Here is a 26,377-nt window from a genome sequence, read left to right as displayed (position 1 = left end):
TATTGAGCCTTCCCGTAGCTTCCTTAGCCAGCTGGAAGCAAGCTCCCTAACTCTTCCAGCCCCTCCTCCCTCCGGCTCTTGAAGACTTGTTCCCTGAGCCTAACGGATGCTCAGAGCCTCTGAACACAGGCTGTCTGCTCCACTCACCTCCTCATATTGCTCTCTCTACATCGTCAGAGACTACAGATGACTGCACTGTGTACCATATTTGCTTCGCTTAATGAACAATTTAGAGAATTTTTAAAGGTAATTTCAACAATATGTTACTTTCAACTACTGCTCTTAGAATCTAAACTCTGTGATAAGGGAAATAGGGAAATTAGGTTATTATTATTTGGATCACACCTCGAAATTATTTTGCACTTAGTAAAACCTACCGAAGCCCAGTTCAGGTTCCCCTTTACTCACTGTCACCCTCAGTACTCTGTACCACAGTGCTTGTTCCTACTCAAGATCTCCTGTTAGCACTGACTAGTGATTTCGTTACCTTATACCATACCATAAACTATAAACTATTTAGATATGCAATTCCAATAAAATACTTGAATGGCAGTTGTGTGTGAACATAACTATCAGTTATGCCAGTCATTTTATCAGTGTGCCAGTCATTTGTTAACTTGATCATATTTACAAAATCCTGATTCACGACCTCAGTATTTTTGGTTTCTCCCTCTTACCCACAACAGATACTGCGTAGACGTGTTAAAAATCATTAGCACAGAATTGAGGCCTGCTCCCTAATGTAGTTAAAATAATTGTCATGCCTTGTACAAGAAAAAGTAGACAGTGCAATTTTATTGTTCTTTCTCTCTCCCCTCCCTTCCCTCCTTCCCCTTCTCTGTCTCATATATAATCTGATGTGTTTAATTGTAGAAATCTTTATAACCGTCTCTCTCCCATAAGATCTTAAGTTCCTTGAAGGTTTTTCCTATCTTTTGTATCCGCAAGAGTGTCTAGACAGGAAGGGCTGTGTCTTATAATAAATAAGTAAATATCGTGTTTAGTGTTACCATGAATTGAATGAATCTTGTGCTCTATATTTGGTTTAGGATCTAGATGTCAAGTGTTATGGAAACCTATTATCATATATATTGAACAGTTCTATTTAATTAAGCTGCCCAGTGAAATAATTCTTAAAAGTTATACACATTGGAAACAGGATTTTAAGATGTTTGCATTCAGTGTGAAATACAGCCAGACTGGCTACTTTAAATTATAAATTTCATCACATGTTTATTCACCAACATGCATTAGTCTCATTAGTGTATGCCATTCAAAAAATGCAATACTTAAGAAGATTATATTGGCAGTTTACTTGTGATAATGTTATACTCACACTGCTGGTAATTAGATAGTCATAACATAAGAGGAAGTTGGAGCTTGTTTACATTTCTTTGCAGTATAATTTTCAATTTTTAAATGTATTTTTTTCCCATTAAGGAGGGAAGCATGTAAGTATGTGGAACAAGTTACTCATTATTTGAATTATTTTTCCTTAGATTTCAAGATTAAGATACTTTGAAAACATACTGTTTTTCCTTTCTTACAGTTCAGTTAATTAAAATTACTTTAATTCTTAAAAATAAGCTTGTCAATATGAATGTTTTTATACCAGTGGTTTAAAAAATTTACCTATTTATAGAGATAAATATTTTGGCTTCTTAACTATATTTGGACTTTTAAATTAGGATATGTTCTTAAACTGGATGGTTCATATCTCTGTCTCAGCGTGACATATCTTCAATCTCATGTTACACTGAAGTTACTTATTTGTATGTCTGTTATTTTTCAGAGGATTTGGCTTAGGAGCTATATTTTACAAGTCATATTTTTTAAATCCTTACAGCCTACCATATTGCCATACGTGCCATATCAGACACTCAAATATTGTTTGCTGAAAACAAAAATGAATTTTCATAAATACATTAGAGTCAGTTTCTTCTAGCTATTTATTTTATCCAGATTTAGTAACCTGGACTAATGTTGTGGTTTCTATAAGCTAATGGAGATAAAAAAGTAAGTGCAATGTTATAAAAGACTTGGGCATAACTACAGAAGTGACCTCTTGCTAGAAAATCTCTGGCCCTTGGTCATGTTTTTCACCAAAGGAAAGCTTTGGTCTTGTTTTTCACCAGGAAAGGCCTTTATAAAAATGATGTTCTAGGGACTTCCCTGGTGGTGCAGTGGTTAAGAATCCGCCTGCCAGTGCAGGGGACACGGGTTCGAGCCCTGGTCCGCGAAGATCCCACATGCCATGGAGCAACTAAGCCCGTGTGCCACAACTACTGAGCCTGCAGTCTAAAGCCTGTGAGCCACAACTACTGAAGCCCACGCACCTAGAGCCCATGCTCCACAGCAAGAGAAGCCACCGCAATGAGAAGCCCCTGCACCACAACAAAGAGTAGTCCCCGCTCACCGCAACTAGAGAAAGCCCACGCACAGCAACGAAGACCCAACGCAGCCAAAAATAAATAAATAAAATAAATTAATAAAAAAAAATGATGTTCTGTAAATTTATATCTTATTACACAGGAATAAAATATTAACTAAGTGGCATCAAAAATTAGAGAATTTTCTTCTACCTTGAGTTTTTTTGTTAAGAACAGTATTTGATCTATAATGAAAACCACAAACATCTACCTTGGATGACCTGAAAATTTTGTTTTATCTTATATACTATTTAGGTAATACAAATTATTCTTATGGTTAAAAAAATATTTTGAAATAATTTTTTAAAGCACTTCCAGCTTTCCAAGATACATTTGTCATTGTCTATATGTTTTTTAACAGAATTTTTAAATGCCCCCTCCCCCTCTTTTGTTCCTTTGAAAGCATTCTTCTAGTCATGACAGACGGGAAAACTATAATTCATATCAGAGGACCTCCTCTCCAGAAGACAGGTAAACAGTTTTATGTGTTCCAAATACCATTTAAATTTTTTATAATGAGTTTAAGAAATTATCTAGCGCTTAGATTTCTAATTTTAGGGTAAACAACTTCTTTTTGATGGTTTTACAGGCAATATTATTGAGTGAGCTTGAGAACAGATCATCCTTGAATGGCTGTTCTAGGAATTTCTAGTAAATAATTCTAGATTTTATGAAATTTTTTAGGTGAAAGGGAATAATTTTAATATCTCAGATACTAAATAGAATGAAAGTTTATAAAATGGAAAGGTGAGTTGAAATCACATTATTCTGAAGTGCTTTTACTGTTAATACTATCCTTTATATTTACATAGCTCTTTCTATAAGTTTTCAAAATGTTTTTATATATATCTTACCATAATTGTGTTAAGATCAAAGATCCAGAAATATTACCATTATTGTTCATCATGCATTCATAGTAGGACTTTAGTTATTTCACTTAGTAAGCTATAACCATTAAAATAACTTATGAAAGGAGAAGCATCCTCTAAACTTTGTTTCATTTGTCTAATTCCTTATTCCCTGTGTACTTTGTTCATATTCCACTCTGCTGTCTCTAAAAACCTTTGCTTTATGGGCATCACGTTAATCACTGTGGTATGCATCTACGATCACCTCCTCCCTATATATATATATTTTTTTAAATCTCTCTACAGACATACACACATGTATGTGTGTGTGTGTATAAATTAATTGTAGATACGTATATAAAACATGGATTATGTTACTGTGTCTATCGTGTGTGTATGTGCTTAACTTCTCTTAAGGTTCTCTGATTTTATTACTTCTAAGATTCAAATAGCAGATTTATACTCTCTATCCCTGTTTGCTAATAATTTCAATGCATTCTTACAGATATCTAATAATATAATTTCAAGAATAGCAGCTGATAAAAATAGTCTTTTGTAGTAGAGTTAAACTGGTCTTTATGGAGGCCAACCAATGACACTGATGTCATTTGTTCAGTACTTTGGTAAAATGAGCCGACTCAGCAAAAGGAATCATTTGGAGGATAGCCTTTTTCATGTTAAACTATATATGATATGCAGATATATATCTTTTACTAAGGACAGTACGAATCAGGGTGTCAGGTTTGGTTAAGTGAATTCCAGGAGTTGTTTTGTTGCACACCAGCTGAAAGCTTTTATAATCATCACGACTAAATGAATAGGTGTCAACAAAATAAGCTGTTTGTTGAAATCCACTTGATAAGACTTTGTTCAGTCATAGAGTCATGTTGCCATTACCAATATATGACTTTTCCTAAGTATAACATCATTATTTTCAACTTAAAACTTTGGTTTTCTTCTTTTATGTGTTAGATACACGGAACAAGAAAGATCCCCTCGGGATAGAGATTACTTTGATTATAGCAGGTCAGACTACGAGCATTCAAGAAGAGGACGTTCTTATGATGATAGCATGGAGTCACGGTTAGTATTGGATATTTTAACTATAGAAACATATATTTGTTTAAATTTTCTTTATGCTTAATAATAATCGCAGCTAGCATTAAATGGATGTTTTTAGGTGCCAGGCTTTCTAACAAGGACTTAATGTGAATTAACTCCTAATTGCAGTAAATATATGTCTCTTATAGATGAAGAAAATGAGCCTTAGAGAAGTTAAGTCATTTGTTTGTGTTTTAGAAGTGTATCAGTGGCAAGTCCTGGTCTCTCTGACTCTAGAGCCCAAGCTTTTATTCATTATACTGTACTACATGAGGAATTGGCTTATGTGAGTTTTTGAGATTGTTTACTGAATGAAAGCCATTTATATTATATGACATAGAGTGATCTTAATATACTTTCCTACATAATGGCAGAGGGACATTGAGAATGAAGTTAGCAGTCTGCAGTTTTTATCTAAGTATAAATTATTCTTACTTGAGTCTTGAAGAACTTGATTTCCCACCTTGTTAGTCATCCAGTTTCAAAAACTTGCCTACCATGTTTTATTGTTCACCTAGTTCTATATCCTTTTTGATGTCTCTCTCACATTATCCACTCCATGACTACTGAGACTATAACCCACTAGAATTTTGATCAAATTTCTCCACAGTTTGGAGTAGAGAAGTAATATCTCCAGTTTGGAGATATCAAACACATTATTTGATATCTGCAGCCAAAATTTCCTTCTCACTACTTACTTTCTAATATGTAACCAATCCTTAAATGTTAGATTAACCTCAAAAGCCAGGTTCATCTGCTGTTACCCTAATGACACCTTAATAAGAGCAGCTACTACCACCATAATTGGTGAGCTAGGTATTCTTGTATCTTCTCAAATACTGTCAGAACTCTTACACACTAGGTACTGTATCTCACAATTTAACATGTAAGGGATTGGGGTCTGAACTGATTAACTAACCTGAGGTTGCCATTACCCATCTAGTAGATGATGAAACTGAGATTTGAGCTCAATTCTGGCTCCAAAGCCCATGTTTATTTCCATATGCCCTAACTGTATTACTTCACTGTAACTCTGTGTTTGGTCCACTGTATGTATATAAAGTCTCATTTGATCCACACAGTCACACTGTGAAGTAAGCAGGTTGTGTATTATGTAGAATATAAAGGCTGTAGTACAAAAACACTTGAAGAGAAATACTTCTGTTTAGACTCAGAAGAATATTACTTCTGCACTCTAAAGGAACAAACACTATAATCATGTAAGGACATGATTTTACCAGCCAGTGAGCAGTCTTACCTGGCGTTTCTCAGAAGAATCATAACCAGTGTCAGTAAATCCCTTCTGTTGCTCTTCTCTTGGAACATTTTACATCTACAGTAAGAAGCAACTCAATTACAAATCTCTGGCTAGATTTCAGAGCACCTGCTTTTGACTAATTGGGGTTTCTGTTTGGAACCACTTTTTTCCCCCACTGTTCACATTGTCTTAGTAGGTACAGACTCTGTCTTCATGGGGCAATCACTGAGGTCTCTTTATACTTCGGTTTTAAAGAGTTCCTCCACAGCTGCCTGGGTAGGTGACTGCTTCTGTCTCTCCATTTATTAAGACATATTATCTCAGATATACCCTCTAGATTTAGCTAAATTCTGTTGAGTGGTTTCCTGGTAATGCAGTGATAATATGAAACTTGTTTTTATTTATTGTATTCATATAACTCATGGTTGCACAAAGCATGAGCAGAATAATCTGAGTTTCCAGGCAGTATAAGTAATAAACAGCCAAGTGGACAGACTCTTCTCTGGGGAAAGATAGCAAAAAGCAAGGCAACGCATTATTTCTTGCTCATTCTTGATAGTTTGGGAACATTAAATACCCTAATCATTTTAAAAGTGCTAACTTAAAAAAGGATAGTCACCTGCATTAGTAGGGAAAAGTTATTGTGCTAGAAAATGGTTTATTTTTTCACATTGTCTCAACCAGAAGCTTCTGATATTTTGAGATTTATAATAAATTACGAGTTCTATCAAGAAACAATTTCAAATGTTACAGTTTATTATAACATTCTTACTCCTAAATTGCCATTATTGGAGATAAACTCTGGTTTCTCCTTTATACAACTTATCATGTACATCACAGGCCAATTGGTCATCTTAAAACACTATTTTCACGTCACTCTTCCACTCAGAAACTAACATTAAAGATTCCTCGTCAGTTCCAGGATAAACAACTTAAAGTCTTTGCTTGTCTTTTAAGATTTCATAGTCTGACTTGAACTTATCTTTCCAACTACTGTTATATATGATTCTTTATTGTTTCTACTTATTCTGGCCCAAATACCCTTGCTCAGCTTTTCAGTAGTTATTCTGTCTTCTACTAGTTGCAGAATGCCATCCTCCATTCCCCCTCCCACCTTCCTACCTTGCCCCCAATGTAAATCCTGTTAAGCCTTGATGACCTAGTTTGTTACATTTTCTCTGTGAGGCACTTCCTTAACCACTTTTCCTTGTCTGAATTTGTGGCCCCCAAATGGTCCCACTCATTTGGTATGCAGTTCAGTTAAGAATGTAATTTGTATTGTCTTTTCTCCATTAACAAAATATATTACAGAAGTAGAGACCGAGAAAAACGCAGAGAAAGAGATGTGGATCGGAAAAGGTCCCGGAAATCTCCATCTCCTGGGAGAAGAAGCCCAGAACCATTGGTAACCCAGAGTTCCTCTGCTCAGGATGAACCTACTGCAAAGAAGAAGAAAGAGGAGCTGGATCCTCTTCTTACTCGCACTGGTGGAGCATATATTCCTCCTGCAAAGCTCAGGATGATGCAAGAACAGATTACAGATAAAAACAGGCATGTCAATATCACTAAGTATACAAGGCAGTGATACCCTCATTTAAAAAAAATCATCTGTGCTCTAATTAACCTTGGCTGCTGAGAATTTGCATGAGTCCACAATGATAGAGACCTCAAATTAGACTTCTTTCCTTCCTACCTTTAGAAGCTCCACTGGAGCTCTGCTTACTATTTTCCCTGACATTAGCTCATAAGCTCTTTATTTTTTGCATGAATGAATGGAAAAGTTTGAGGAAAGATCGCTTATCTTTTTTTTCTTTCCTGTTTTCAAGCTATTCCTTTTGTAGTTGCATGCATGCCTATTAGTAGTATCCATTTTTCGTCGATAATCAAGAGTAATATTGATATTTCAGAACTAAAATGGATCTTTCCAGTTGTACCAAACCAGGAGTCGGCAAGCTTTTCCATAAAAGGCCAGATAATATCAATAAGTATTTTAGGCTTTGTGTATAAGGCCAGATAGTAAATATTTTAGGCTTTGTGCATTATTCTGTCTGTTATAGCTACTCCCCTTCGCCGTTGTAGTGAATACAGTCATAGATAAAATATGTAAACAAATGAGAATGGCTTTGTCCCAATAAAGCTTTATTTGCAAAAAACAGGCTGTAGGCTAAATGTGGCTCATGGGTGTAGTTTGCCAACACCTGTACTAACCTCTGAAACAGTTGACAGTTCTCTCTTTTCCCTCCTTTTCTTAGACCATAACATCTTAGACTATAGTTTTTTGCTACACTAAGGCAAACAATCAAAATTCATATATGACCATTCAACCTTTAAGTACCTTTTCTTCCCTTTGCAAAATAATTGGGATGAAGAGGAACTATGTAGGAAAGTGCAGCTAAGTTTTCAAGGCCTTTTCCTGTAGTGGAATGAGATAACCAGGAAAACTGTGGTCCAAGATTGAAGTGATCATTCAATTGCCAGGTAGTCAAGAAAAAGATTGGGATAGAAGATAGCTATGCTTTAAGAAAAACAGATTCCAGGTGAGTCAAGAAAGTCTTCCCACATCTTTCTTGGGTATTTTCATGGCAACTTGAAAGTACTTGAGAACCTTATATAAATGAAATCTAAATTTGTTGCAAGAATTAGCTAGAAGGAGAAATGTCATTTATATAAAATAAAGTATAAATATTTGAAACAAATTAAAGTTTAAAAAATTTATGAGCAGGGCTTCCCTGGTGGCACAGTGGTTGAGAATCTGCCTGCTAATGCAGGGGACACGGGTTCGAGCCCTGGTCTGGGAAGATCCCACATGCCGCGGAGCAACTAGGCCCGTGAGCCACAACTACTGAGCCTGCGCGTCTGGAGCCTGTGCTCCGCAGCAAGACAGGCCGCGATAGTGAGAGGCCCGCGCACCGCGATGAAGAGTGGCCCCCGCTTGCCACAACTAGAGAAAGCCCTCGCACAGAAATGAAGACCCAACACAGCCAAAAATAAATAAATTAATTAATTAATTTTTAAAAAAATTTATGAGCTAGAAGGGGGGCATTTAAATGACATTAAATTTAAAACTAATAAGTAAGTTTTTCTCTATGCGTCATATTCTGGCACTTGGTAGTGATGCCTGGAGTGGTATGTTGAGAAGGGATTGGGAAATGCCTTCTGTGGTTTGTGGGAGTTTCATGATCATGTCGGAATTCTGCTCTTACTGGAGGCAGTAGTGGCGGCATTAGTGAGAAGTGTTCACTGTCTCCAATCCAGTCCAAAGCAATCCTAATTGTAAAAGACCGGATACATTGTTGTTAATCCCGAAGTCTGACTTTCTTATAAAGTGGGCAGAGAAGAGTCCACAGTATATGCAATTTTAAACAGATTCTTGGAAGATAATTTTATATACAGTTGAACTCTGCTTATAGGCTATAAAAGGGACAGGAGAAGTAGAAGTGTAGTCATTGCTTTCAGTAGATACTAAATCAGGTTAAGTGTAGGTTTCCTAATTAAGAAGTACAAGTGTACTTGATTATCATCTGTTGACCAATAGGAGAGTTTGTGATTATGTATCAGCAATATCTTATTGATCAGGCTAATTGTTAAGCCATAGATCTTATTACTCTAGACAGTAGCATACTAAACGGTTGGGGTTAGGGGGCCGGAGGAGTCTTCCACCTTGGATGCAGGCAGTAAGGGAGTGTGTAATCTATAGAGAATTTAGAAACAGTAATGAAATTAACTGCAAGTCAGTCTGCTTTTTATCTTCAGTGTCTGCTGAGGACAATGTCAGTGATAAAATACTCTTTCTCACCACCCCTCCTTGGTATACCTGGTATACCACTCCAGAACAGGGATTCTTTATTTTTTTTTTTTTTTTTTTTTCCATTGAAGTATGGTTGATTAAATATAAATTGTGTTAGTTTAAGGTATACAGCAAAGTCATTCAGTTATATATTCTTTTTCAGATTCTTCTCCATTATGTATTACAAGTTATTGAATATAGTTCCCTGTGCTATACAGTAAATCCTTGTTGTTTATCTATTTAGTATACAGTAGTGTGTATCTGTTAATCCCATAATCCTAATTTATCCGTTTCCCGCCTTCCCCTTGGTAACCATAAGTGTGTTTTCCATGTCTGTGAATCTGTTTCTGTTTTGTAGATAAGTTTATTTGCATTATTTTTTAGATTCCACGTGTAAGTGATATAATATTATGATAATAATATCTTATTTGTCTTTCTCAGTCTGACTTACTTCACTTAGTATGATAATCTCTAGGTCCATCCATGTTGCTGGAAATGGCAATGTTTCCATGGTATAGATATACTACATCTTTTTTATACATTCATCTGTGGATGGACACTTAAGTTGCTTCCATGTCTTGGCTATTGTAAATAGTGCTGCTATGAACATTGGGGTGCATGTATCTTTTCGAATTAGAGTTTTCATCTTTTCTGTATATATGTCCAGGAGTGGGATTGCTGGATCATATGGTAACTCCATTTTTGGTTTTTTAAGGAACCTCCATACTGTTCTCCATAGTGGCTGTACCAGTTTACATTCCCATCAACAGTGTAGGAGGGTTCAGAACAGGGATTCTTAACCTACAAACTTTCAGGAGGTCCATGGATAGAATTCAGACAGTCCATGAATGTGAATGGGAAGAAAATTGCATCTTTAAAAATTGATCTAATTTAGCATTTATTTCTATCAGGAATGTAGGCAACAGACCATAGTATTAATAGACTATTTGTTGCAGATACCTCAAAATACCGTTTATGCTACTTGCAAATTAAAGAAGTTATCATGCCTACCACCACTTTTTGTTATTAATGTGTTAAGAAGCACGTAGAATACTATATCAAACTTTTCACCTTTTCATGCTTTGAAAACTCTGTTTCAATATGATTGGTATCCTTTGTAATCCTATGTATTTATATATATTATTCTAAGAAGTTCATTACCTTCACCAGACTGCCAGAGAAGTATAAGAAAAAAGAAAAGTTAAGACTTTCTTAAGTTGAAATCATATTCCACAGAGAAATCATTATAAAAACCATAGAATTTTAGAGCTTTGAAAGACGTTAGATATTACCAAGTTCATCGTAAAGAAACCCAGTTAGACTAAATAATTTACCTAAGCTCTAAGTTAAAAAACAGTGTAGCCATCTAAGATTCAGCTGATAAACCTGTACGTACTGCCTAAATATAGAGATGTTCTTTAAGATACTTTGAACAGTCTTTCAGCCCCATGATTTCGTATGACTCTCCCTTTTCCTGTAATTAATTCTATTTCTTTATGGTTTAAAACACTTAATTTTGTTTTCTTGTCATGCTTTTGAGAAGGGACATAATAATAATTTCTTTTTCATGGCTTATATTTAGGTATTTCATATTATAATTTAAAATAAAAAATAGTTGCTTTTATTTTAAAACATTTCCTTTGAAGACAAGTTTAAGTAACTTGTTATAATGTAAAATAAGTATGTACTGAATCTAACTAATAAATATTATAAACTGCAATATTCATGGACATAAGAACAAAATGTTATCCTTACATATCCTTGTATTACTTTATTATGTTATTAAAAGAAATTAGTCTGTACCTGAGTATCACATGTACAGAGAGTAAAATATGGTTTAGGATATAATCTGTGTATCCACATGGTCATATATTTTACTGCACTTTGGGGTCACTTTGTGAAAATGTTGAAAGTAAAGGAACACTAAATATTTTTTATGTTATTATAACCTCTTGTTATTGTAATTGTTGAGTAAGTTTTCCTCTTTATTAAAATCAATTCTTTTTAGCTTAGCATACCAGAGGATGAGCTGGGAAGCCCTAAAGAAGTCCATCAATGGTCTGATCAACAAAGTCAACATTTCCAATATTGGTATTATTATTCAAGAACTTCTTCAAGAAAATATAGTTAGAGGAAGGTAAGCGTCAGCTATTTTATTTGTAGAATTTAATAGCACTTTTTCAAAGGAACATAATATTTACACGAATGATAATCATTGATTTATTATGCTACTTCATTTCAAAGGAAGTTTCAAGGAATATTTAAAATACAGTTCCTGTAAAAATGTAAGCTACTAACAAATAACTTATACTCCAATGTTAGAGATTATGTGGAATTTTTACTTTTTGAGAAGCTTTGATGTCACATAATAATTTTTACACATATATTTGTTTACTGAATACTTCCAATAATTTTAAACTCATGAGGAATAATAAACGTTTAATTTTTTTATATATACGTAAAGTGCTACCTCAGACCAGTTTAATTTCTAATGAAAGCAAAGTGGGAATGTGAACGAAATGAGAAAGATTAGTAATAAATTTTAGAAAAGCAGAAGGGAATAACAACCATTTTCTGTGTGGTTTTTAAGAAGTTGTGATATTTTAAAGGGTCAGGAAATAGACATATTCTATATTCTATTTATTATTTTAAAATCTGAGGGCTGTTTTCCCATGTCATTTCATATGACCTTGATTCATCATCTCAAAACATTGGGGATATAAAGTTAAGGTGTAGCAGGTTGTGGGAGTTAGTAAGGTAGCCAGGAGGCAGCCACTGTCCTCCGAGGTAGGGAAGAGCTCTCACATTTTACTCAGAAAGAACAGACTCAGAGAAGGGTAGATTAAGATCTTACAGTTTATAAGCTGAATTCTCTTTTCTCATTTTCTACTCTAGTGATTCAGATGTCATACCTAAACCTGATAACTATAAAGACATTGTTTTTGTGCCTTTTGACAATCCAATAATTAATTATTTGTCATTACATTTCTAAAAATAACTCTTCATTTAGCCCACTTTGTATCTCTCCTCTTATCAAATATATGTAGAAAAATGCCCATTTCAAAATGAGTTAGAAGGTAGAACCTTTTATTTTCCTGTCCTTGTTTTAGCGTTATTTTTGCAGGGCTTTGATTATGTCTTTATCTCTCTTAGGAGAATTCCATATTTCCACTTTTATTTTCAAGAACAATAGACTTACACCTATCTTTAAAGATGGAAACCGCCCAGATTTGTCTTTAATCCCAGAATTAACTTATATGAATGATGGGCCCATAGTGGAAATTTTACTTTAAATTCGGTACTTTTGAAGCAGGTTTTTTCTCCCTTCATTTTTTGGATAAAGTTAAGCAAATTAATACAAGAAGTTAAAAACTCAAATTCATGATTCGGTGTAATGAACAGGAGCTGGAAAAGAGAAATTATACTTAGAAAATTTTTTGAAAAAAATGTTGTAGTAAATCTATCTATTTTATATATGTACAAATTGAAAATTGTTTCCTCAAAATCAGTTTTTATTTATTAGTAAGACAAACTCTTCCCCTAGATAAGAGCGGTGAAAATTTAGTCCTGATTTAGTTTTTATGATGATTTACAGAGGAGTAATATAGCTGGATTTTAACTGAGTTTTTTTTCCTTCTAATTAAACTGGTGATTATTATTGACTCCTTTTCTTTTCTCTTTTAATCAGAGGCCTGCTATCCAGATCCGTTTTGCAAGCACAGAGTGCTTCTCCAATCTTCACCCATGTTTATGCAGCATTAGTGGCAATTATCAACTCAAAATTTCCACAAATTGGAGAATTAATCCTCAAAAGGCTAATTCTTAATTTTCGAAAAGGCTATCGGAGAAATGATAAGGTATATATAATGGACTTGTAAGTAGACTGCTACACATGGCAGACTAATAAACCAGTATCAACTGTAGTGAGCAATGTTGATTTCTATGTAGGAATTCTTTTTAAAATTGCATGTTTCATGAGAACTTTTTTCTAGTAAATATTCCTGGCCTCTGATAATGAGCAGCAAAAATGATGGCATTTAACTGTTGAATTGTAACTGTTGATCCAGAAATGGCACTTTTTCATATGTATTAGTTTTTATTTTATAACTTTCTTACAAGTTAAAATTACCTTGCCTGTTACATATTTTAAGGAGAGTATGTAAGTGAACTGGAGACTCTGTAGATAAATGAAAATTGGTTTTAGTTTATAGATTAACTTTGTCCCTACTTTCTCTTTTCAGCCACTTTGTCTGACGGCTTCAAAATTTGTGGCACATCTTATTAACCAAAATGTGGTAAGTAATTATTTTCAAAATTTGGTTCCATTCAGTGGCATTAGACCGCAGGCTTGATGCCACTTCAGTGACATCTTTGTTTTGATTTATAGTCCTTTGGAAAAGTATGTTGAATATTTTAATTTTAGAACTATAATAAGTGCATTTTTTAATATAAAGAGGAACCCAGGACAAGTGTTTTATCAAATTTATCTAACTCTTAATACTGTACATGGTTACTTTACTACACATTTTTCCTTCAAAGAGTGTAATGTGTTTTTTTGTTTTTTAAAATTTTTATTTATTTATTTATTTATTTTTGGCTGCATTGGGTCTTTGTTGCTGCATGCGGGCTTTCTCTAGTTGCGGCAAGTGCGGGCTACTCTTTGTTGTGGTGCGCGGGCTTCTCACTGCAGTGTCTTTTCTTGTTGCGGAGCACGGGCTCTAGGTGCACAGGCTTCAGTAGTTGTGGCTCGCAGGCTCTAGAGCACAGGCTCAGTAGTTGTACCGCACGGGCTTAGTTGCTCTGTGGCGTGTGGGATCTTCCCGGACCAGGGATTGAACCTGTGTCCCCTGCATTGTCAGGCAGATTCTTGTCCACTGTGCCACCAGGGAAGCCCATGTAATGTGTTTTTATTTAAAAAGTTGCTATTTCTTCTTTTCCCTGTACCTAAGTGTTCATGAAAACCTAATAGCTGATATTCTTTAAAAAGAATGCTATTCCCCAGAACTGCATAGTATATGTGTATATTCATATATATAACTACATAGTATATGCATATATTCATATATTCTTAGACTCAGTTTATAAAATATTGTAGATTAAATAATTTTAATCTGTTTTAAATGCAGAAATTTATCATTTTATTATTTAGTTTTTGTGTTTATTTTATATTCTTCCACTGTTTGAGAGTTTTGATTTAGCTTCATTTTAAACGTGAAAATAGTAAAATTGCTCTTGTTCATGCTCACAGTTTTCCTTCAGATATATACTGTTGTTTTTTTAAATTATATCTATACATAAGGAAGAATTTTGAAGTCACACTTAATCTTATTTCTCTAACATTTAATAATATTTTAATTTTTTCCTATATGAAATTCTTTCCACTATTCACTTAAAGAAACCTTTTAGATTTTAACCTAGTCATATTATTACAGTGATAATTTTCTACTTAAGACCATGGAAACTTAATTTCAGATGTCTGTAAACCTAATTTCATAATCTATAACAGCACAGATATTATGTTTCAGTGTTTGAGTATATATTACACTTATATTGGAGATATTTTTGGCATTGACATAAACCAGTTAAAATGATAAATATTTTACATCTTCCAAACTGTGGTACTGGGCAGTGTTTTCTGTCCCTAACGTAAGACTTCAGCCTCGCCTGCCTTCCCAAAATAAAGGCAGTATGTATTTTTGATGTTGTGCTAAATGTAAGAGGATATTTTCCTGAGTTGAGATTTGGACTTTGTCTCTCTCCATCTCAAATAAGAGTCTAGTTTTAAAAAGGCATATATATGGTCTTTTGAACATGCTTCCTAAGTCCATTTTCTTTTACAGCAAAGCTCGTCAGTAGAACTTTATTCCCTCTCTACCTGGCATTGTTTATAAAATTCTAAATTTTGACCATGGCCAGTGTAGAGTTTGATTTAATTAAAAATAGAAGTGTTCAAAACTGTTGTTGTATGCTATAAATTACTGGAAAGATATTTTCTGAGAAAATTAGTATTTATGTAACTTAAGAACTATTTGCTAACAGAGTTGCTGAGAGAATGAATTGGGAAATGGATATAGAGTTGTGGTCATGGAGAAGGATATAAAAAGAATCATGTTACTGTTCTTCATATAGTAATTATGAAAATATCTCAGATTAAAAATTAGTAAATGACTTTTTAACTTATATTTTGAGGTTAATTATGGCATTTCCTATAGCTAATATATATTTCCTATATAGAGAGTATAAGAAGAATATTTCTTCTGGTGATAAATCATATAATTGTATCCAGTGTAGTAAATTAAGACTTTTGGAAAAATCATCAGAAAATTCTTAACAGATGCATAATGGAAGTGAAAGAAAAATTGTATCCCATATTTGGAGTATTTTTATGTACATTTTAAATCTTTGCTCATCATATGTACAATATTATCACTGCAAAAGCTAGATTTACTAATTTTTAAAATGACCATCAGTAGTAGATTAATATATGTAAAAGCATTTTCTCTGTTCTATGTGTCTTCATTCTGTTCAAGGCTCATGAAGTTTTATGCTTAGAAATGCTCACTTTGCTCCTGGAAAGACCAACAGATGATAGTGTTGAAGTAGCTATTGGTTTTCTTAAGGAATGTGGTCTCAAATTAACACAAGTGTCACCAAGAGGAATCAATGGTAAGTATATATCCTTGGTTTGATATTGAGCTTTTATTTGAGTATTGTAATATGTATTGCTTATTTTCTTTTCTTTCTGCTTAACTTAGCTATATTTGAACGCCTTCGAAACATTCTCCATGAGTCTGAAATTGACAAAAGAGTTCAGTATATGATTGAAGTGATGTTTGCTGTAAGGAAGGATGGATTCAAGGACCACCCTGTTGTCCTAGAAGGACTTGACTTAGTTGAAGAAGATGATCAGTTCACCCATATGCTCCCTCTGGAAGATGACTATAATCCAGAAGATGTTCTTAGTAAGTCAGGGGTGGGTGTTGGGAAGTGGAGTACAAACAAATGTAAATATAGAAAATAAACACTAACTTAACTTTTAATTTTTTTTTTTGAGATGTTTTCAAGATGGATCCTAATTTTATGGAGAATGAAGAGAAGTACAAAACTATTAAGAAGGGTATGTAGAATTTTACAAAATAATTTCCTTTGGATAAGTAGAAGCAATTTATGTAACGATATAGTACTGATAGAATGGTATAGATCACTGACCGCCACCTATTGAAATCTTTGCTCTATGAAGCCATTCTCTTCACTGTTTGCCCATGCATTATTTTTCTCTCTAGTGCTTATCCATGGTATTAGTTCATTCTAAATTATTTAACTCATTTTCCCTCTCCTCTTTCTATTTAATTATGCAGCTCTTAAGCTTCATCCCTCTTAAGAAATATTCATGTATTACCAATGGCCTTTATTTAACTTAAATTGCCACCCAATTTAATATTCAATTCAGTGCTGTACTTTATTATAAAGTTCTATACTTCATTATTTGTTGAGGGCAGGTTGATATTTTTCTGATAAAATCAGTCACAGTGCTAGATATGGTATTGGTATTTAATATACTTAATAAATGGGTAAATTGGTTATTTTATCATTTGTACATCATTAGTATATTGTAAGCACTAACTTTGTACAGATACTGGTTTGTATTTTGTTTTTGCCATTACTAGCTTAGTCACCTAGAACAAATTACTTGTTTGATGTAAGAGTAAATGTTACTTGTTTGTGTAAGGATAAATAAAACACAGTGTTTTATATTGCCACAGACCATGTATTTAGACACTGGTACTGCGGGGTCTTTTGGGGTTTTTTTCATGTGTGTCATTATTTTTCTTCTAAAGCTAATATCCAGAGTTACTTATATCATTCTATTATATTCTGTTACATAATTATATATATTATATATTATAATTATATAATAATTTCATGGGTTTATTTCCCTTGAGTTGTGATTTTACCTGACAGATACTTGCAGCTGTGAAAGCTCCTAGGAAGAGAGAGCAGAGACGTAGAACTGTCATTGCTGCAATCTATGCTTTAGTCACGCTTAGAAGTGAAATGTTGAAGGGTAAAGGTGTAAGAAGCTTCCAATTTTATACGTTATCCTAAAAATCTGGTACAGCAAATAGGTTTCTCTCTTTAGTTGCTGTTTTCCTAGGGGGGTTTCACTGCAACAGCCAGATTCCTTTTTCTCTAATAAATTTAGTTTCCAAACATGGAGAAACCCCTTAAGCCCATTTTCTTCTTTTCTTATGAACTTCTTTTTCTACTGTCTCCCTAAAAGACGGCAAATGATTTTGTGGATTCTTATTATACCTGGTATGGTTTTGTTTATTTATTTTTTTTTTTGAAATTGGGAATTCCCCATCCATTTCTTTAGGTTCTTGGCAGTTGGCCAAGAAAGTTGTACTTTATTACAACATTTCTTAAATTCTGTGGTCTCAAGATCCCTTTACACTCTTAAAAATTATTGAGGACTCCAAAGAGCTTTTGTTTATGTGAGTTGTATCTATTGACATTTACTTATTAGAAATTAAAACTGAGAATATAAAAAATATTAGATCATTTCAAAATAATAATAAACCTAGTACATATTTGCATAAGTTACATGTTTTTATGAAAATAACTACAAAAAGAAATTTAAGAAAAAGAATGGCATGTTTTATATATTTTGTGCAGTTTAATGTCTGGCCTAATAGGAAACAGTTGGATTCTCATATTGTTTCTGATTTCAGTCTGTTGCAGCAGGTTGTTTTGATTGAAATATATGATGGAAATTTAGCCTAACCACAGATACGTCGTTGGAAAGGGAGGAGTATTTTAATAGCCTTTTCAGAATTATAATTGTGTATATTTCTGTTTAATACTATTCCAATTAATATTTAATAGCTAGTAGCTTCTTAATGATTTAATTGCATTGTGAAACCTGAAACAATATCCACGAATTTTCATACTTTGTTAACATTAAAATCCATTGGCCTGTCACTTTGAATGGATCTTTTACTCATGTGTGATTTCATAACATGTTGCATTGGTCATTTGGAAAATACTGATTCACTGAATTATTGACATCTTCCAAGTATTAACGTGTTAACATTTTCAAAATTAAATTGACACATTAATACAATGTCAAGAAATCACATTTATTCATATTACCACCTATCTTATCAGAAAAGTCTAAGTATTGGGAAGCTGTCAAGCTCACAGGGATGGATACAAGTTTTCCAAAATTCTAATTTCCTCTTGAAAACTCTTAATTTGATCATGGTGGCAAATACCTGAAAATACCTGTGTTCATTTTCCTTGAAATGATAGTCTCACTTTGTTTATATTTGAGAAAATGTCTGGTAAATACCTAACAACTCTAGTTTGTCTGCCATTCTTTCCAGTAAAAATGAAAAATATGGCTAATTCATCTTGCAACTCAGTCACACAAGTGCTTTTCCTCGAGATAGCCACCACCATTGTACATTTGTCTTTAACAGAAGTGCTATATATGAACTCCATATTTTCTTACTCAGACTATTATAAATGCCAATACTCAAGGGCTAAGATTTAACAAAATTAATAATTTTATATTTTTTCTTCAAGGGCATTCTTAAATGAAACTCTGTGTGTGTGTGTGTGTGTTTTTTTTCCCCTACTACAATAGTGTGGCAGTAAAGAGTACAGTGACTGCTAGTGCAGTTCGATACCTTGATTTTGCTCAGGATGCAGCAAGTTTTAACCCCTCTTGCTTTTGCATCATCATTTCAGATGTCAGCACAGTGAAAAGGCAGATAATACCTTGGTATTATTATGAAAATAGTTTGACCTCACAGACTACCTGACAGGTCTCAGTGATTCCCCCCAGGACTCACAGACCATGCTTGGAAACCACTGCTTTATTCAGTTAATAAAATCCAGTTGTCATGGCCTAAGTGATTTCAGTAAGTAGATCTTAAAGTGAAGAGATAAGGAGAGGATGATGTAAATGACTAGACAATCCATTTGACCTTAATTCTTTCAGAAAATGTTCTAGAGTTGGCATTAAAAAATAGCTGCAGGAGGAAGTGGGCACAGCTTTAGTAATTAGCACCTTAGAGTGACCCAGGTGTACTTGTGTTTTAGGTCTTACAGCATTTGGGAAAACAGCAGGAGTGCCTGTCTTCCTACTATTGAATACTAAACAGTTTCCTCTTTTAAAGGTCTGTCTAAGCCACATTATGTCATAATAAACTAAACACTTCAGATCATTTCTTGAAGTCACAATTTATTAGAAATATTCTCAAGGAGACTTGTGTGCCAGCTAAGGGCTGAATGACAACTCTCCATTTTTGTAAAATGATTTGTTTCTCACGGTAGGAAGTTCTCTGCTAACATTAAGTATTACATGTGGCTCCTGATGTATACTACTTGGTTAAATATAAGGAAATTAGAATTTTCCTAAAACTTAGTTGACCCCAAAACTATATTAAGTCCTGTCTGATTATAATAAAAATGCAAAAGTGAATTGTTGTCTAGGTTTGTAAAATCTTTGTCAGACAGATAGAGCACATACCATTGGGCAAAATACGATTCTAGTTTTTGTCATTTATTACTATTAACATGATGACTGGCCTTATGTAGTCTCTTATTTACATCACTGTTTTTGCCCAGTTCTTAATGTGACATGTATTTTAAGAAATGATATTCCAATGAAGTGCTCATCTTACCAGTTTTTCTTAAAGGCCTTTAAACTTCCGTTTCTGTTGTACATATGGAAAGTCTATGGATTGATTGTAATGTTCTATTTAATAAGTATACATTTTAATACAAATCTCACCACTATTTATGTAACGTGAATGCTAAATTACACGATTTTTTCTTCTCCCTTCTTTGTCTTTCAAAAAACACTCTTAGCCTAAATTCTTGTTTTCTATAGCTAGCCTTAGCTTCTTACGATAGATTATCTTCTTTCTGATGATGAACTAATAATATTTTGACTCCAATATGCTAACTTCTCTGCCTAGTTTATTGTTCCAGTGCTCTTGCTCTTTTGGAAAACCTTCATCTGCTTTTTCTTTGTTCTTCTCATCCCTTGCTTGTTTCATGGCCACTTTCTATCTGGCAGAAGAATTACACATACGGCTTTCTCTAGTCAAATTAGTTACAATGCTCTCTGAATACTCAGGGAATAACATGAGGCCTGTGTGATCATCTTCGCTGGTTGATAAACTGTTAACACCACTATGGGTTGCAGTGAACTGAGAATTATCTTCTTGGAATGAGATGCATTTGTATCCCTTGCTCATTCATATTTTCCTAAACCTATCTTTGTTCTTTTAGAAATTCTTGATGAAGGAGATAGTGACTCAAACACAGACCAAGATGCTGGGAGTAGTGAAGAGGAGGAGGAAGAAGAGGAGGAAGAGGGAGAAGAAGATGAAGAAGGTAAAAGTATAGCTTATTCAAATAAGACTGTAAAATACTCCCAAGGTAATCTACTGTAGTCCTCTAAAACAGTGGCTCTTAATCTGTGGAGGGTTGCAAGCAATGCTGCTGGCATCTAATGGGTGAAGGCTGGAGATGCTGTGAAACATGCTGTGAGTCATAAGACTGCCCCCCACAGCAAAGTACCAGTATTGCCAAGGTTGGAAGACCCTGCTCGGAAAGCATTAAACAAGGAAATTCATTTTTTAATATTAACATAATTTTAACTTGACACTTTATGACTTTGATTATAAACTCTGAAAAAGGTACATTCATGTTGAGGGCATGTGATTTATGTTACCCTGGCATGAATGTAACAGATGAGAGTGACTAGATATTTGCTCTTTATGTTGGAAAAATAGAGTGGGGAGGCCCAAAGCTATATTTGAACAGAAGCAGGCATGATGTTCTTCCTCTTCAGCTTTGATTATATTATTTCACAGGAAAATCAGCTCAGAACTTTACTTTGGTTAAGTCTCAGTTAAAACATCAGAACATACACTGGTCAATATTTACTTACATTACATATTTGAAAATATTAAAAGTATATCTTTCCCTTTTAGGGCGTAATGTTCTGTCTTAGAGTATAGTAGCTCTTCTACAACATAGTTTATAAAAATGAGTTTGATTTTTTCCATTGTCTTCCTCATTTAAAACATCTCCTAACCATGTACTACATTTAACTTTAGCATTTCTTTGATTTAATGTGAAAATACTATTCCAATAAAAACTATTAAATGTTTATAAGGAAAGTTTTCATGCATTAGGTAAGAGAAAATTTTAACAAATATTCATATTTCTATTGGACCCATTAAACCTGTCATGATGATCCAGTGTTCTCTGAAACTGAATTTCTACCCATAAGTTACAGTTCTTTCAAATTATCAAGATAACGGTTTATAAATATGGAAATAATGTTTTACCAAACAACAGCATGAGTGCAGCCTTTTATAATGTCTAAATGAGCAGGTGACACAGAAACAAAAATAGTTTTCCTGGCTTGGTTCTGGACTTCTTTGAGCTGAATAAACTTATTAAAATACTCTAAGATATGGCAAAAGACTAGAAATAGTTACTTTGAATTCTGTAAATACTAACTTATACTGTAGAAGAGAGTGTTATTATTATTAAACTCATAGATTCTAAATAGATTATGAAATATTATTATACAGGGATACATTTTCAGTTCACATTTATTTGTGTAGTTTTATAATTTGGTTATGTTTAATTTCAGGACAAACGGTGACTATTCATGACAAAACAGAAATTAATCTAGTCTCATTTCGTCGTACAATTTATCTTGCTATTCAGTCAAGGTAAGATACTGTAGATCAGTTGATCCTTATTTTTGACAGGGGATGGGCAAGCAGATGGGATTTTTAGAATCTGATAACAGAAAACTAGATACTATTGCAGGGATTCTCAAACTACTTGCCTCTACCCCCATCCCAAGCCCCAGTTAATAGATTCCTACTGTTGGTTCTTCACCTCAAGAGTAAATTGTCTTTACTTATCTGTTACGTAATTAAATGTTTTTCTTTTTAAAGCTATGTCATTTCTTATATTTAAATATCACTAATAACCTGAAAACAATTCTACATTACAGAGTTAGCAGAGTATTTAATTGTGTAGTGGAAGTTTAATGTTTTATTTTTTTTTAATTTGGTTTCTAACTCTAGCTCTAAGCAGGGAAACACTGTTATGATGACGTATGGACACTGATTTGTTGTGCAGATGGAAATGAATATGAACGGAAGTAGGCATTAGGAAGGTTTTAAGGACCCTTTGAAGTAATGTTAAGCAAGAACTACTATGATATCATGAAAACAGCCATTCCCTTTGAAGGCAGTGACTTTGGTTTTAAAGAGAAATAAATGGAAATATTAAATGCTTAGTACATCTGTTGTTTCGAATGGTAATCAGCCTATTGATTTAGTGGGCACCGTGTATATTTTACAGTGGAGAAGGAATATTTTCTCTGTTTTGTTTTGTTACTAGGTTTTGTATATTTCCATTTAGTATGATGTAATAGCAAAAATGATTCATAAGTAGGAGTCGTCTTGTTTTCAGTCTGTCTGAAAACTTTTTGGCTTAGATTCGTCTTCAAAAAGAGAAATTCGTCTTTAAACAGCAAAACATTGCTAAGAAATTTTGTTGGTTTACCCTTACATGTTTCTTTGCCTTTCACATGAAAGGAAAAACTATTAAATGTTTTTTTATACAAACTTAAAAGTGAGAAATTTTTGTTTTAAGTAGCTATTCTTAGAGTTTGACCTTTTATTTGTTTGTCCTTTTTTTTTAGGAATTCAATAGTAATCAGTTGTAAAGAGCAGATTCCCTGCTTTAATATTGCTATTAACACTAACTTTGAAGAGTCACAGTGGAGCTCTTTGAATTATTATTTAAAAGAAACTTTGTTTTTTAAGCGATCTAACCTTGATAACCTCTGAATCACACAAAAAGATTTGAAAAACTAAAACATTAGACAAGTGACAGCCACTATTATATAGCGGCACCAATTCTAGTAACAGTACAATAAGTACTGTCTTATGTGTTATTTGTTAAGAGTCTCAGCCCCTAAATGCCTAGTAAAAATAATTTTAGGAAGTAAACACAACTTTGATAAAAAGGTGTTTAGAGGACTTGGTTGGGAGACTCATGTAATGGGATTATAAAATGTAAAAAAGTTACCAAATATTATTCTAGATGAATAAGTAATGTTGGTCATTAAAACAGCTAAAGTGGTTTACTTTATCTTTTTAAAGCAACAGTACTCAGTAGTAATGATGAGTTCAGTTAGATACACGGAAAGATTACTAGTGGAAATTTAAATTGGTGCATTCTTTATGGAAAGCCTTTTGGTAGCATGAATCAATGGCTTAGTTTGATTGACATTTGACCCTTCTTTTTCATTATATTTCTTAAAGAAATACATATTGACAGAGAATTATACACAGAATTGTTCAAAGCAAAAAGAGAGGGGGAGAGAGAGAGAGAGAGAATCTTATTGCCCAGTATGAATAATCAAAATGTTCAATTTATGCCACCATTGAAAATTAAGTTAATGGAGCATTGGTACTGATGTGCGCAAGTGGTCTGATTTATTGTTAGGTGGGGATAAAAACTAATAATATAGACTATATAATACCATGCTGATAGCATTATCTTAAGTATACAAATAGGTAGGCAGATTCTAGAAATAATACATTAACATAACACCAGTGGTTATCTTGAGAGGTTGGATTATTTATATAAACTGTTCACTTTTGGAAATCTTCTGAACAAAACCAAGTTCTGGCAACTGAACTATTTGGGGATTTTATTTTTTTACTTTCTTTCCTTTTAGACTTGTTGACTGACCTCAATAGTACTCTGATCATCTTCTTAATGTTCTGGCTCCTTAAACAGTCTTCTTTTATTTATGGAAACATAAAACAACACAACTAGCTTTGCTATTAAAAATTAGACTTTCCTGGTGGTTCTTGCTTTTAAGTGATGTTGAAGCTGTAGCATCAGAGGGAGGTAGGACTATAATGTCCTCAACAATTTGAAGTTCCTTAGATTAGAGACATCAACAAACCATTTGTAAGCATGGCTTGAAAACTGGCATTGTGTAAAGTCTTTTTTCTTTCCCCTTCCCTCAGTCACTATTAATTGTGTTAAACCTGGAATTCATTTGGTTTAAAATATCAAGCAAATTTAATTCATTTAATATTTACATTTAGTGCAACTTCAAAACAGTCATGCTAAGGAGTCACCAAATACTTTTAAAGTAAAACAGGAACAAGGGAAATAGACTGTCATACCTTCTCCCTTATTCTTCACTTACTATATAAAAGGAAAGTTGCAAAATTTTTCCATGACCTACTTGACTTGTTTTTCAGAAATTACAGGATTTTCTTCCTGAGTACTAATTCTGTTTTTAAAAAAATAAAAACTAGAAAATGTCACATCTTTTAAAATACTTTTTGGTATTGCTATAGTATTGAAGTTTATCAACTACAGTGAACTATTTTAATCTTAGGGCTAGATATTGTTTAATATTATCTGTTATGAAAGCTCTTTCTTGATAGATTTCTTTTTTTCTTTTCAGTTTTTTTGAAATTCCATTCTACCATCTTGAATTATTACCCCTTTTGTGTTTATGAAACCCAATAAGTAACAGAAGCTGAGGAATAGAGATGAACTATAAAACTAAATTCATAATCATTATATTTCAGTGGGTGATTATTTTATACTGCTGTTATCAAAAGATATTAGCATTTTTCCTGAATCAAGTTCACACTGAGTTTGATAATTCTCTTAAGTGAAGCATATTGAAATATTTTTCATGTAATTTATATAAGTGTTGTATAAAAACAAATTTTTTTCTTTGTAAGTGATTTTGGTTATTTACTATTTTTATACTTAGTTTTTATATAATGTACAATAGAAGCCCTGTGTTTGGGTATGAATCAAGATAACTTGTAAAGGTGGTGATTAAGCACTGGATGTCATGCTGGGCTCCTGGAACATCTTTTACCTCTTCCTGACTTGGATCAGGAGAAGTGGAAATATTTAGCAGTGTAATAAAAATTTGCTTGCTTTCTGTGTCTATGGATTTGCACATTCTGGACATTGTATATAAATGGAATTATACTGTATGTGGTCTTTATGTCTGACTTCTTTCACTTAGCATAGGTCAAAGTCCATCCATTTTATACTGTAGTATGTATCAGTACTTCATTCTTTGCAGAGTTAAGAACTATGTCTTTTTTATATATACAATACAGTAATATGAAATTATAGTAAAAAAAATATTTAAAACAATTATTAAGGTAAGATTCTTACATATGAAAGAGTGCTACAGTTTAAATATGCTGCAGGTTTTTAACCTAACTATTGTGACCATTTTATCTCTACAGTTTAGATTTTGAAGAGTGTGCTCACAAGTTGCTGAAAATGGAGTTTCCTGAAGGTCAAACAGTAAGTTAATACTTTTTTTTCTATTAGGAAATACATACTGGTTATAAAAATGGTTAAGACAGTTAATAGGTTTCATGAATTGGAACAGTAACTCAGTACTGAATACTCATTTTTTAAAATGTAGGTTTTCTAAAATTTTAAAGTAACTCAAAACTTAGGAGTTCTGAGGTGCTTCATATATGCTACTCATTCCAGTAACTTAAATTGGCTGTTTGATTTGGCTTTGGGAAAAGGAGGAAGTCAGTCTCTCTGAACCACCACACTTTACACAAATTTCTGAGTGGTTGCCTATAAATCAAGTGGTGACTTAAATACAATAGGAAGTTTGTTCTCTAATGAATTACCTGGTCTGTCTACTTTATGCACTAAAACATTCTTTTGTCGTAGAAGTTGTGAAGATCACCATACATGTTGTTACATTTCTTTAATTGCATACAGAAGAATCTGTACCATTTTTTTCATTCATTAATTCATTTAACAAAATGTATTCAGCATATACTGTATGTCAGGGATTCAGCTGGCCGTAAAGTACATTTTAGCC

At 33.4% G+C, this 26,377-nt stretch overlaps 1 protein-coding gene across 2 annotated transcripts in view; it reads left to right on the top strand.

Moving 5' to 3' along the window:
* Positions 1-26,377, top strand: part of CWC22 (CWC22 spliceosome associated protein homolog) — a 64,423-nt gene that overhangs the window by 24,051 nt on the left and 13,995 nt on the right. For both annotated transcript variants that reach the window (XM_059928258.1, XM_059928257.1), the window contains exons 3-14: positions 2,833-2,900; positions 4,250-4,360; positions 6,948-7,187; positions 11,432-11,560; positions 13,112-13,280; positions 13,665-13,718; positions 15,954-16,089; positions 16,179-16,385; positions 16,478-16,540; positions 20,728-20,832; positions 22,106-22,187; positions 25,776-25,836. In XM_059928258.1, the coding sequence (XP_059784241.1) occupies positions 2,833-2,900; positions 4,250-4,360; positions 6,948-7,187; positions 11,432-11,560; positions 13,112-13,280; positions 13,665-13,718; positions 15,954-16,089; positions 16,179-16,385; positions 16,478-16,540; positions 20,728-20,832; positions 22,106-22,187; positions 25,776-25,836 (1,425 nt within the window). The remainder of the gene's footprint in view (positions 1-2,832; positions 2,901-4,249; positions 4,361-6,947; positions 7,188-11,431; positions 11,561-13,111; positions 13,281-13,664; positions 13,719-15,953; positions 16,090-16,178; positions 16,386-16,477; positions 16,541-20,727; positions 20,833-22,105; positions 22,188-25,775; positions 25,837-26,377) is intronic.

This window comes from Balaenoptera ricei, chromosome 7 (genome assembly GCF_028023285.1).
Source record: "Balaenoptera ricei isolate mBalRic1 chromosome 7, mBalRic1.hap2, whole genome shotgun sequence".
NCBI lineage: Eukaryota > Metazoa > Chordata > Mammalia > Artiodactyla > Balaenopteridae > Balaenoptera > Balaenoptera ricei.
The sequence above is the reverse complement of the archived record's forward strand: the minus strand, read 5'-3'. Positions and strand labels throughout refer to the sequence as shown.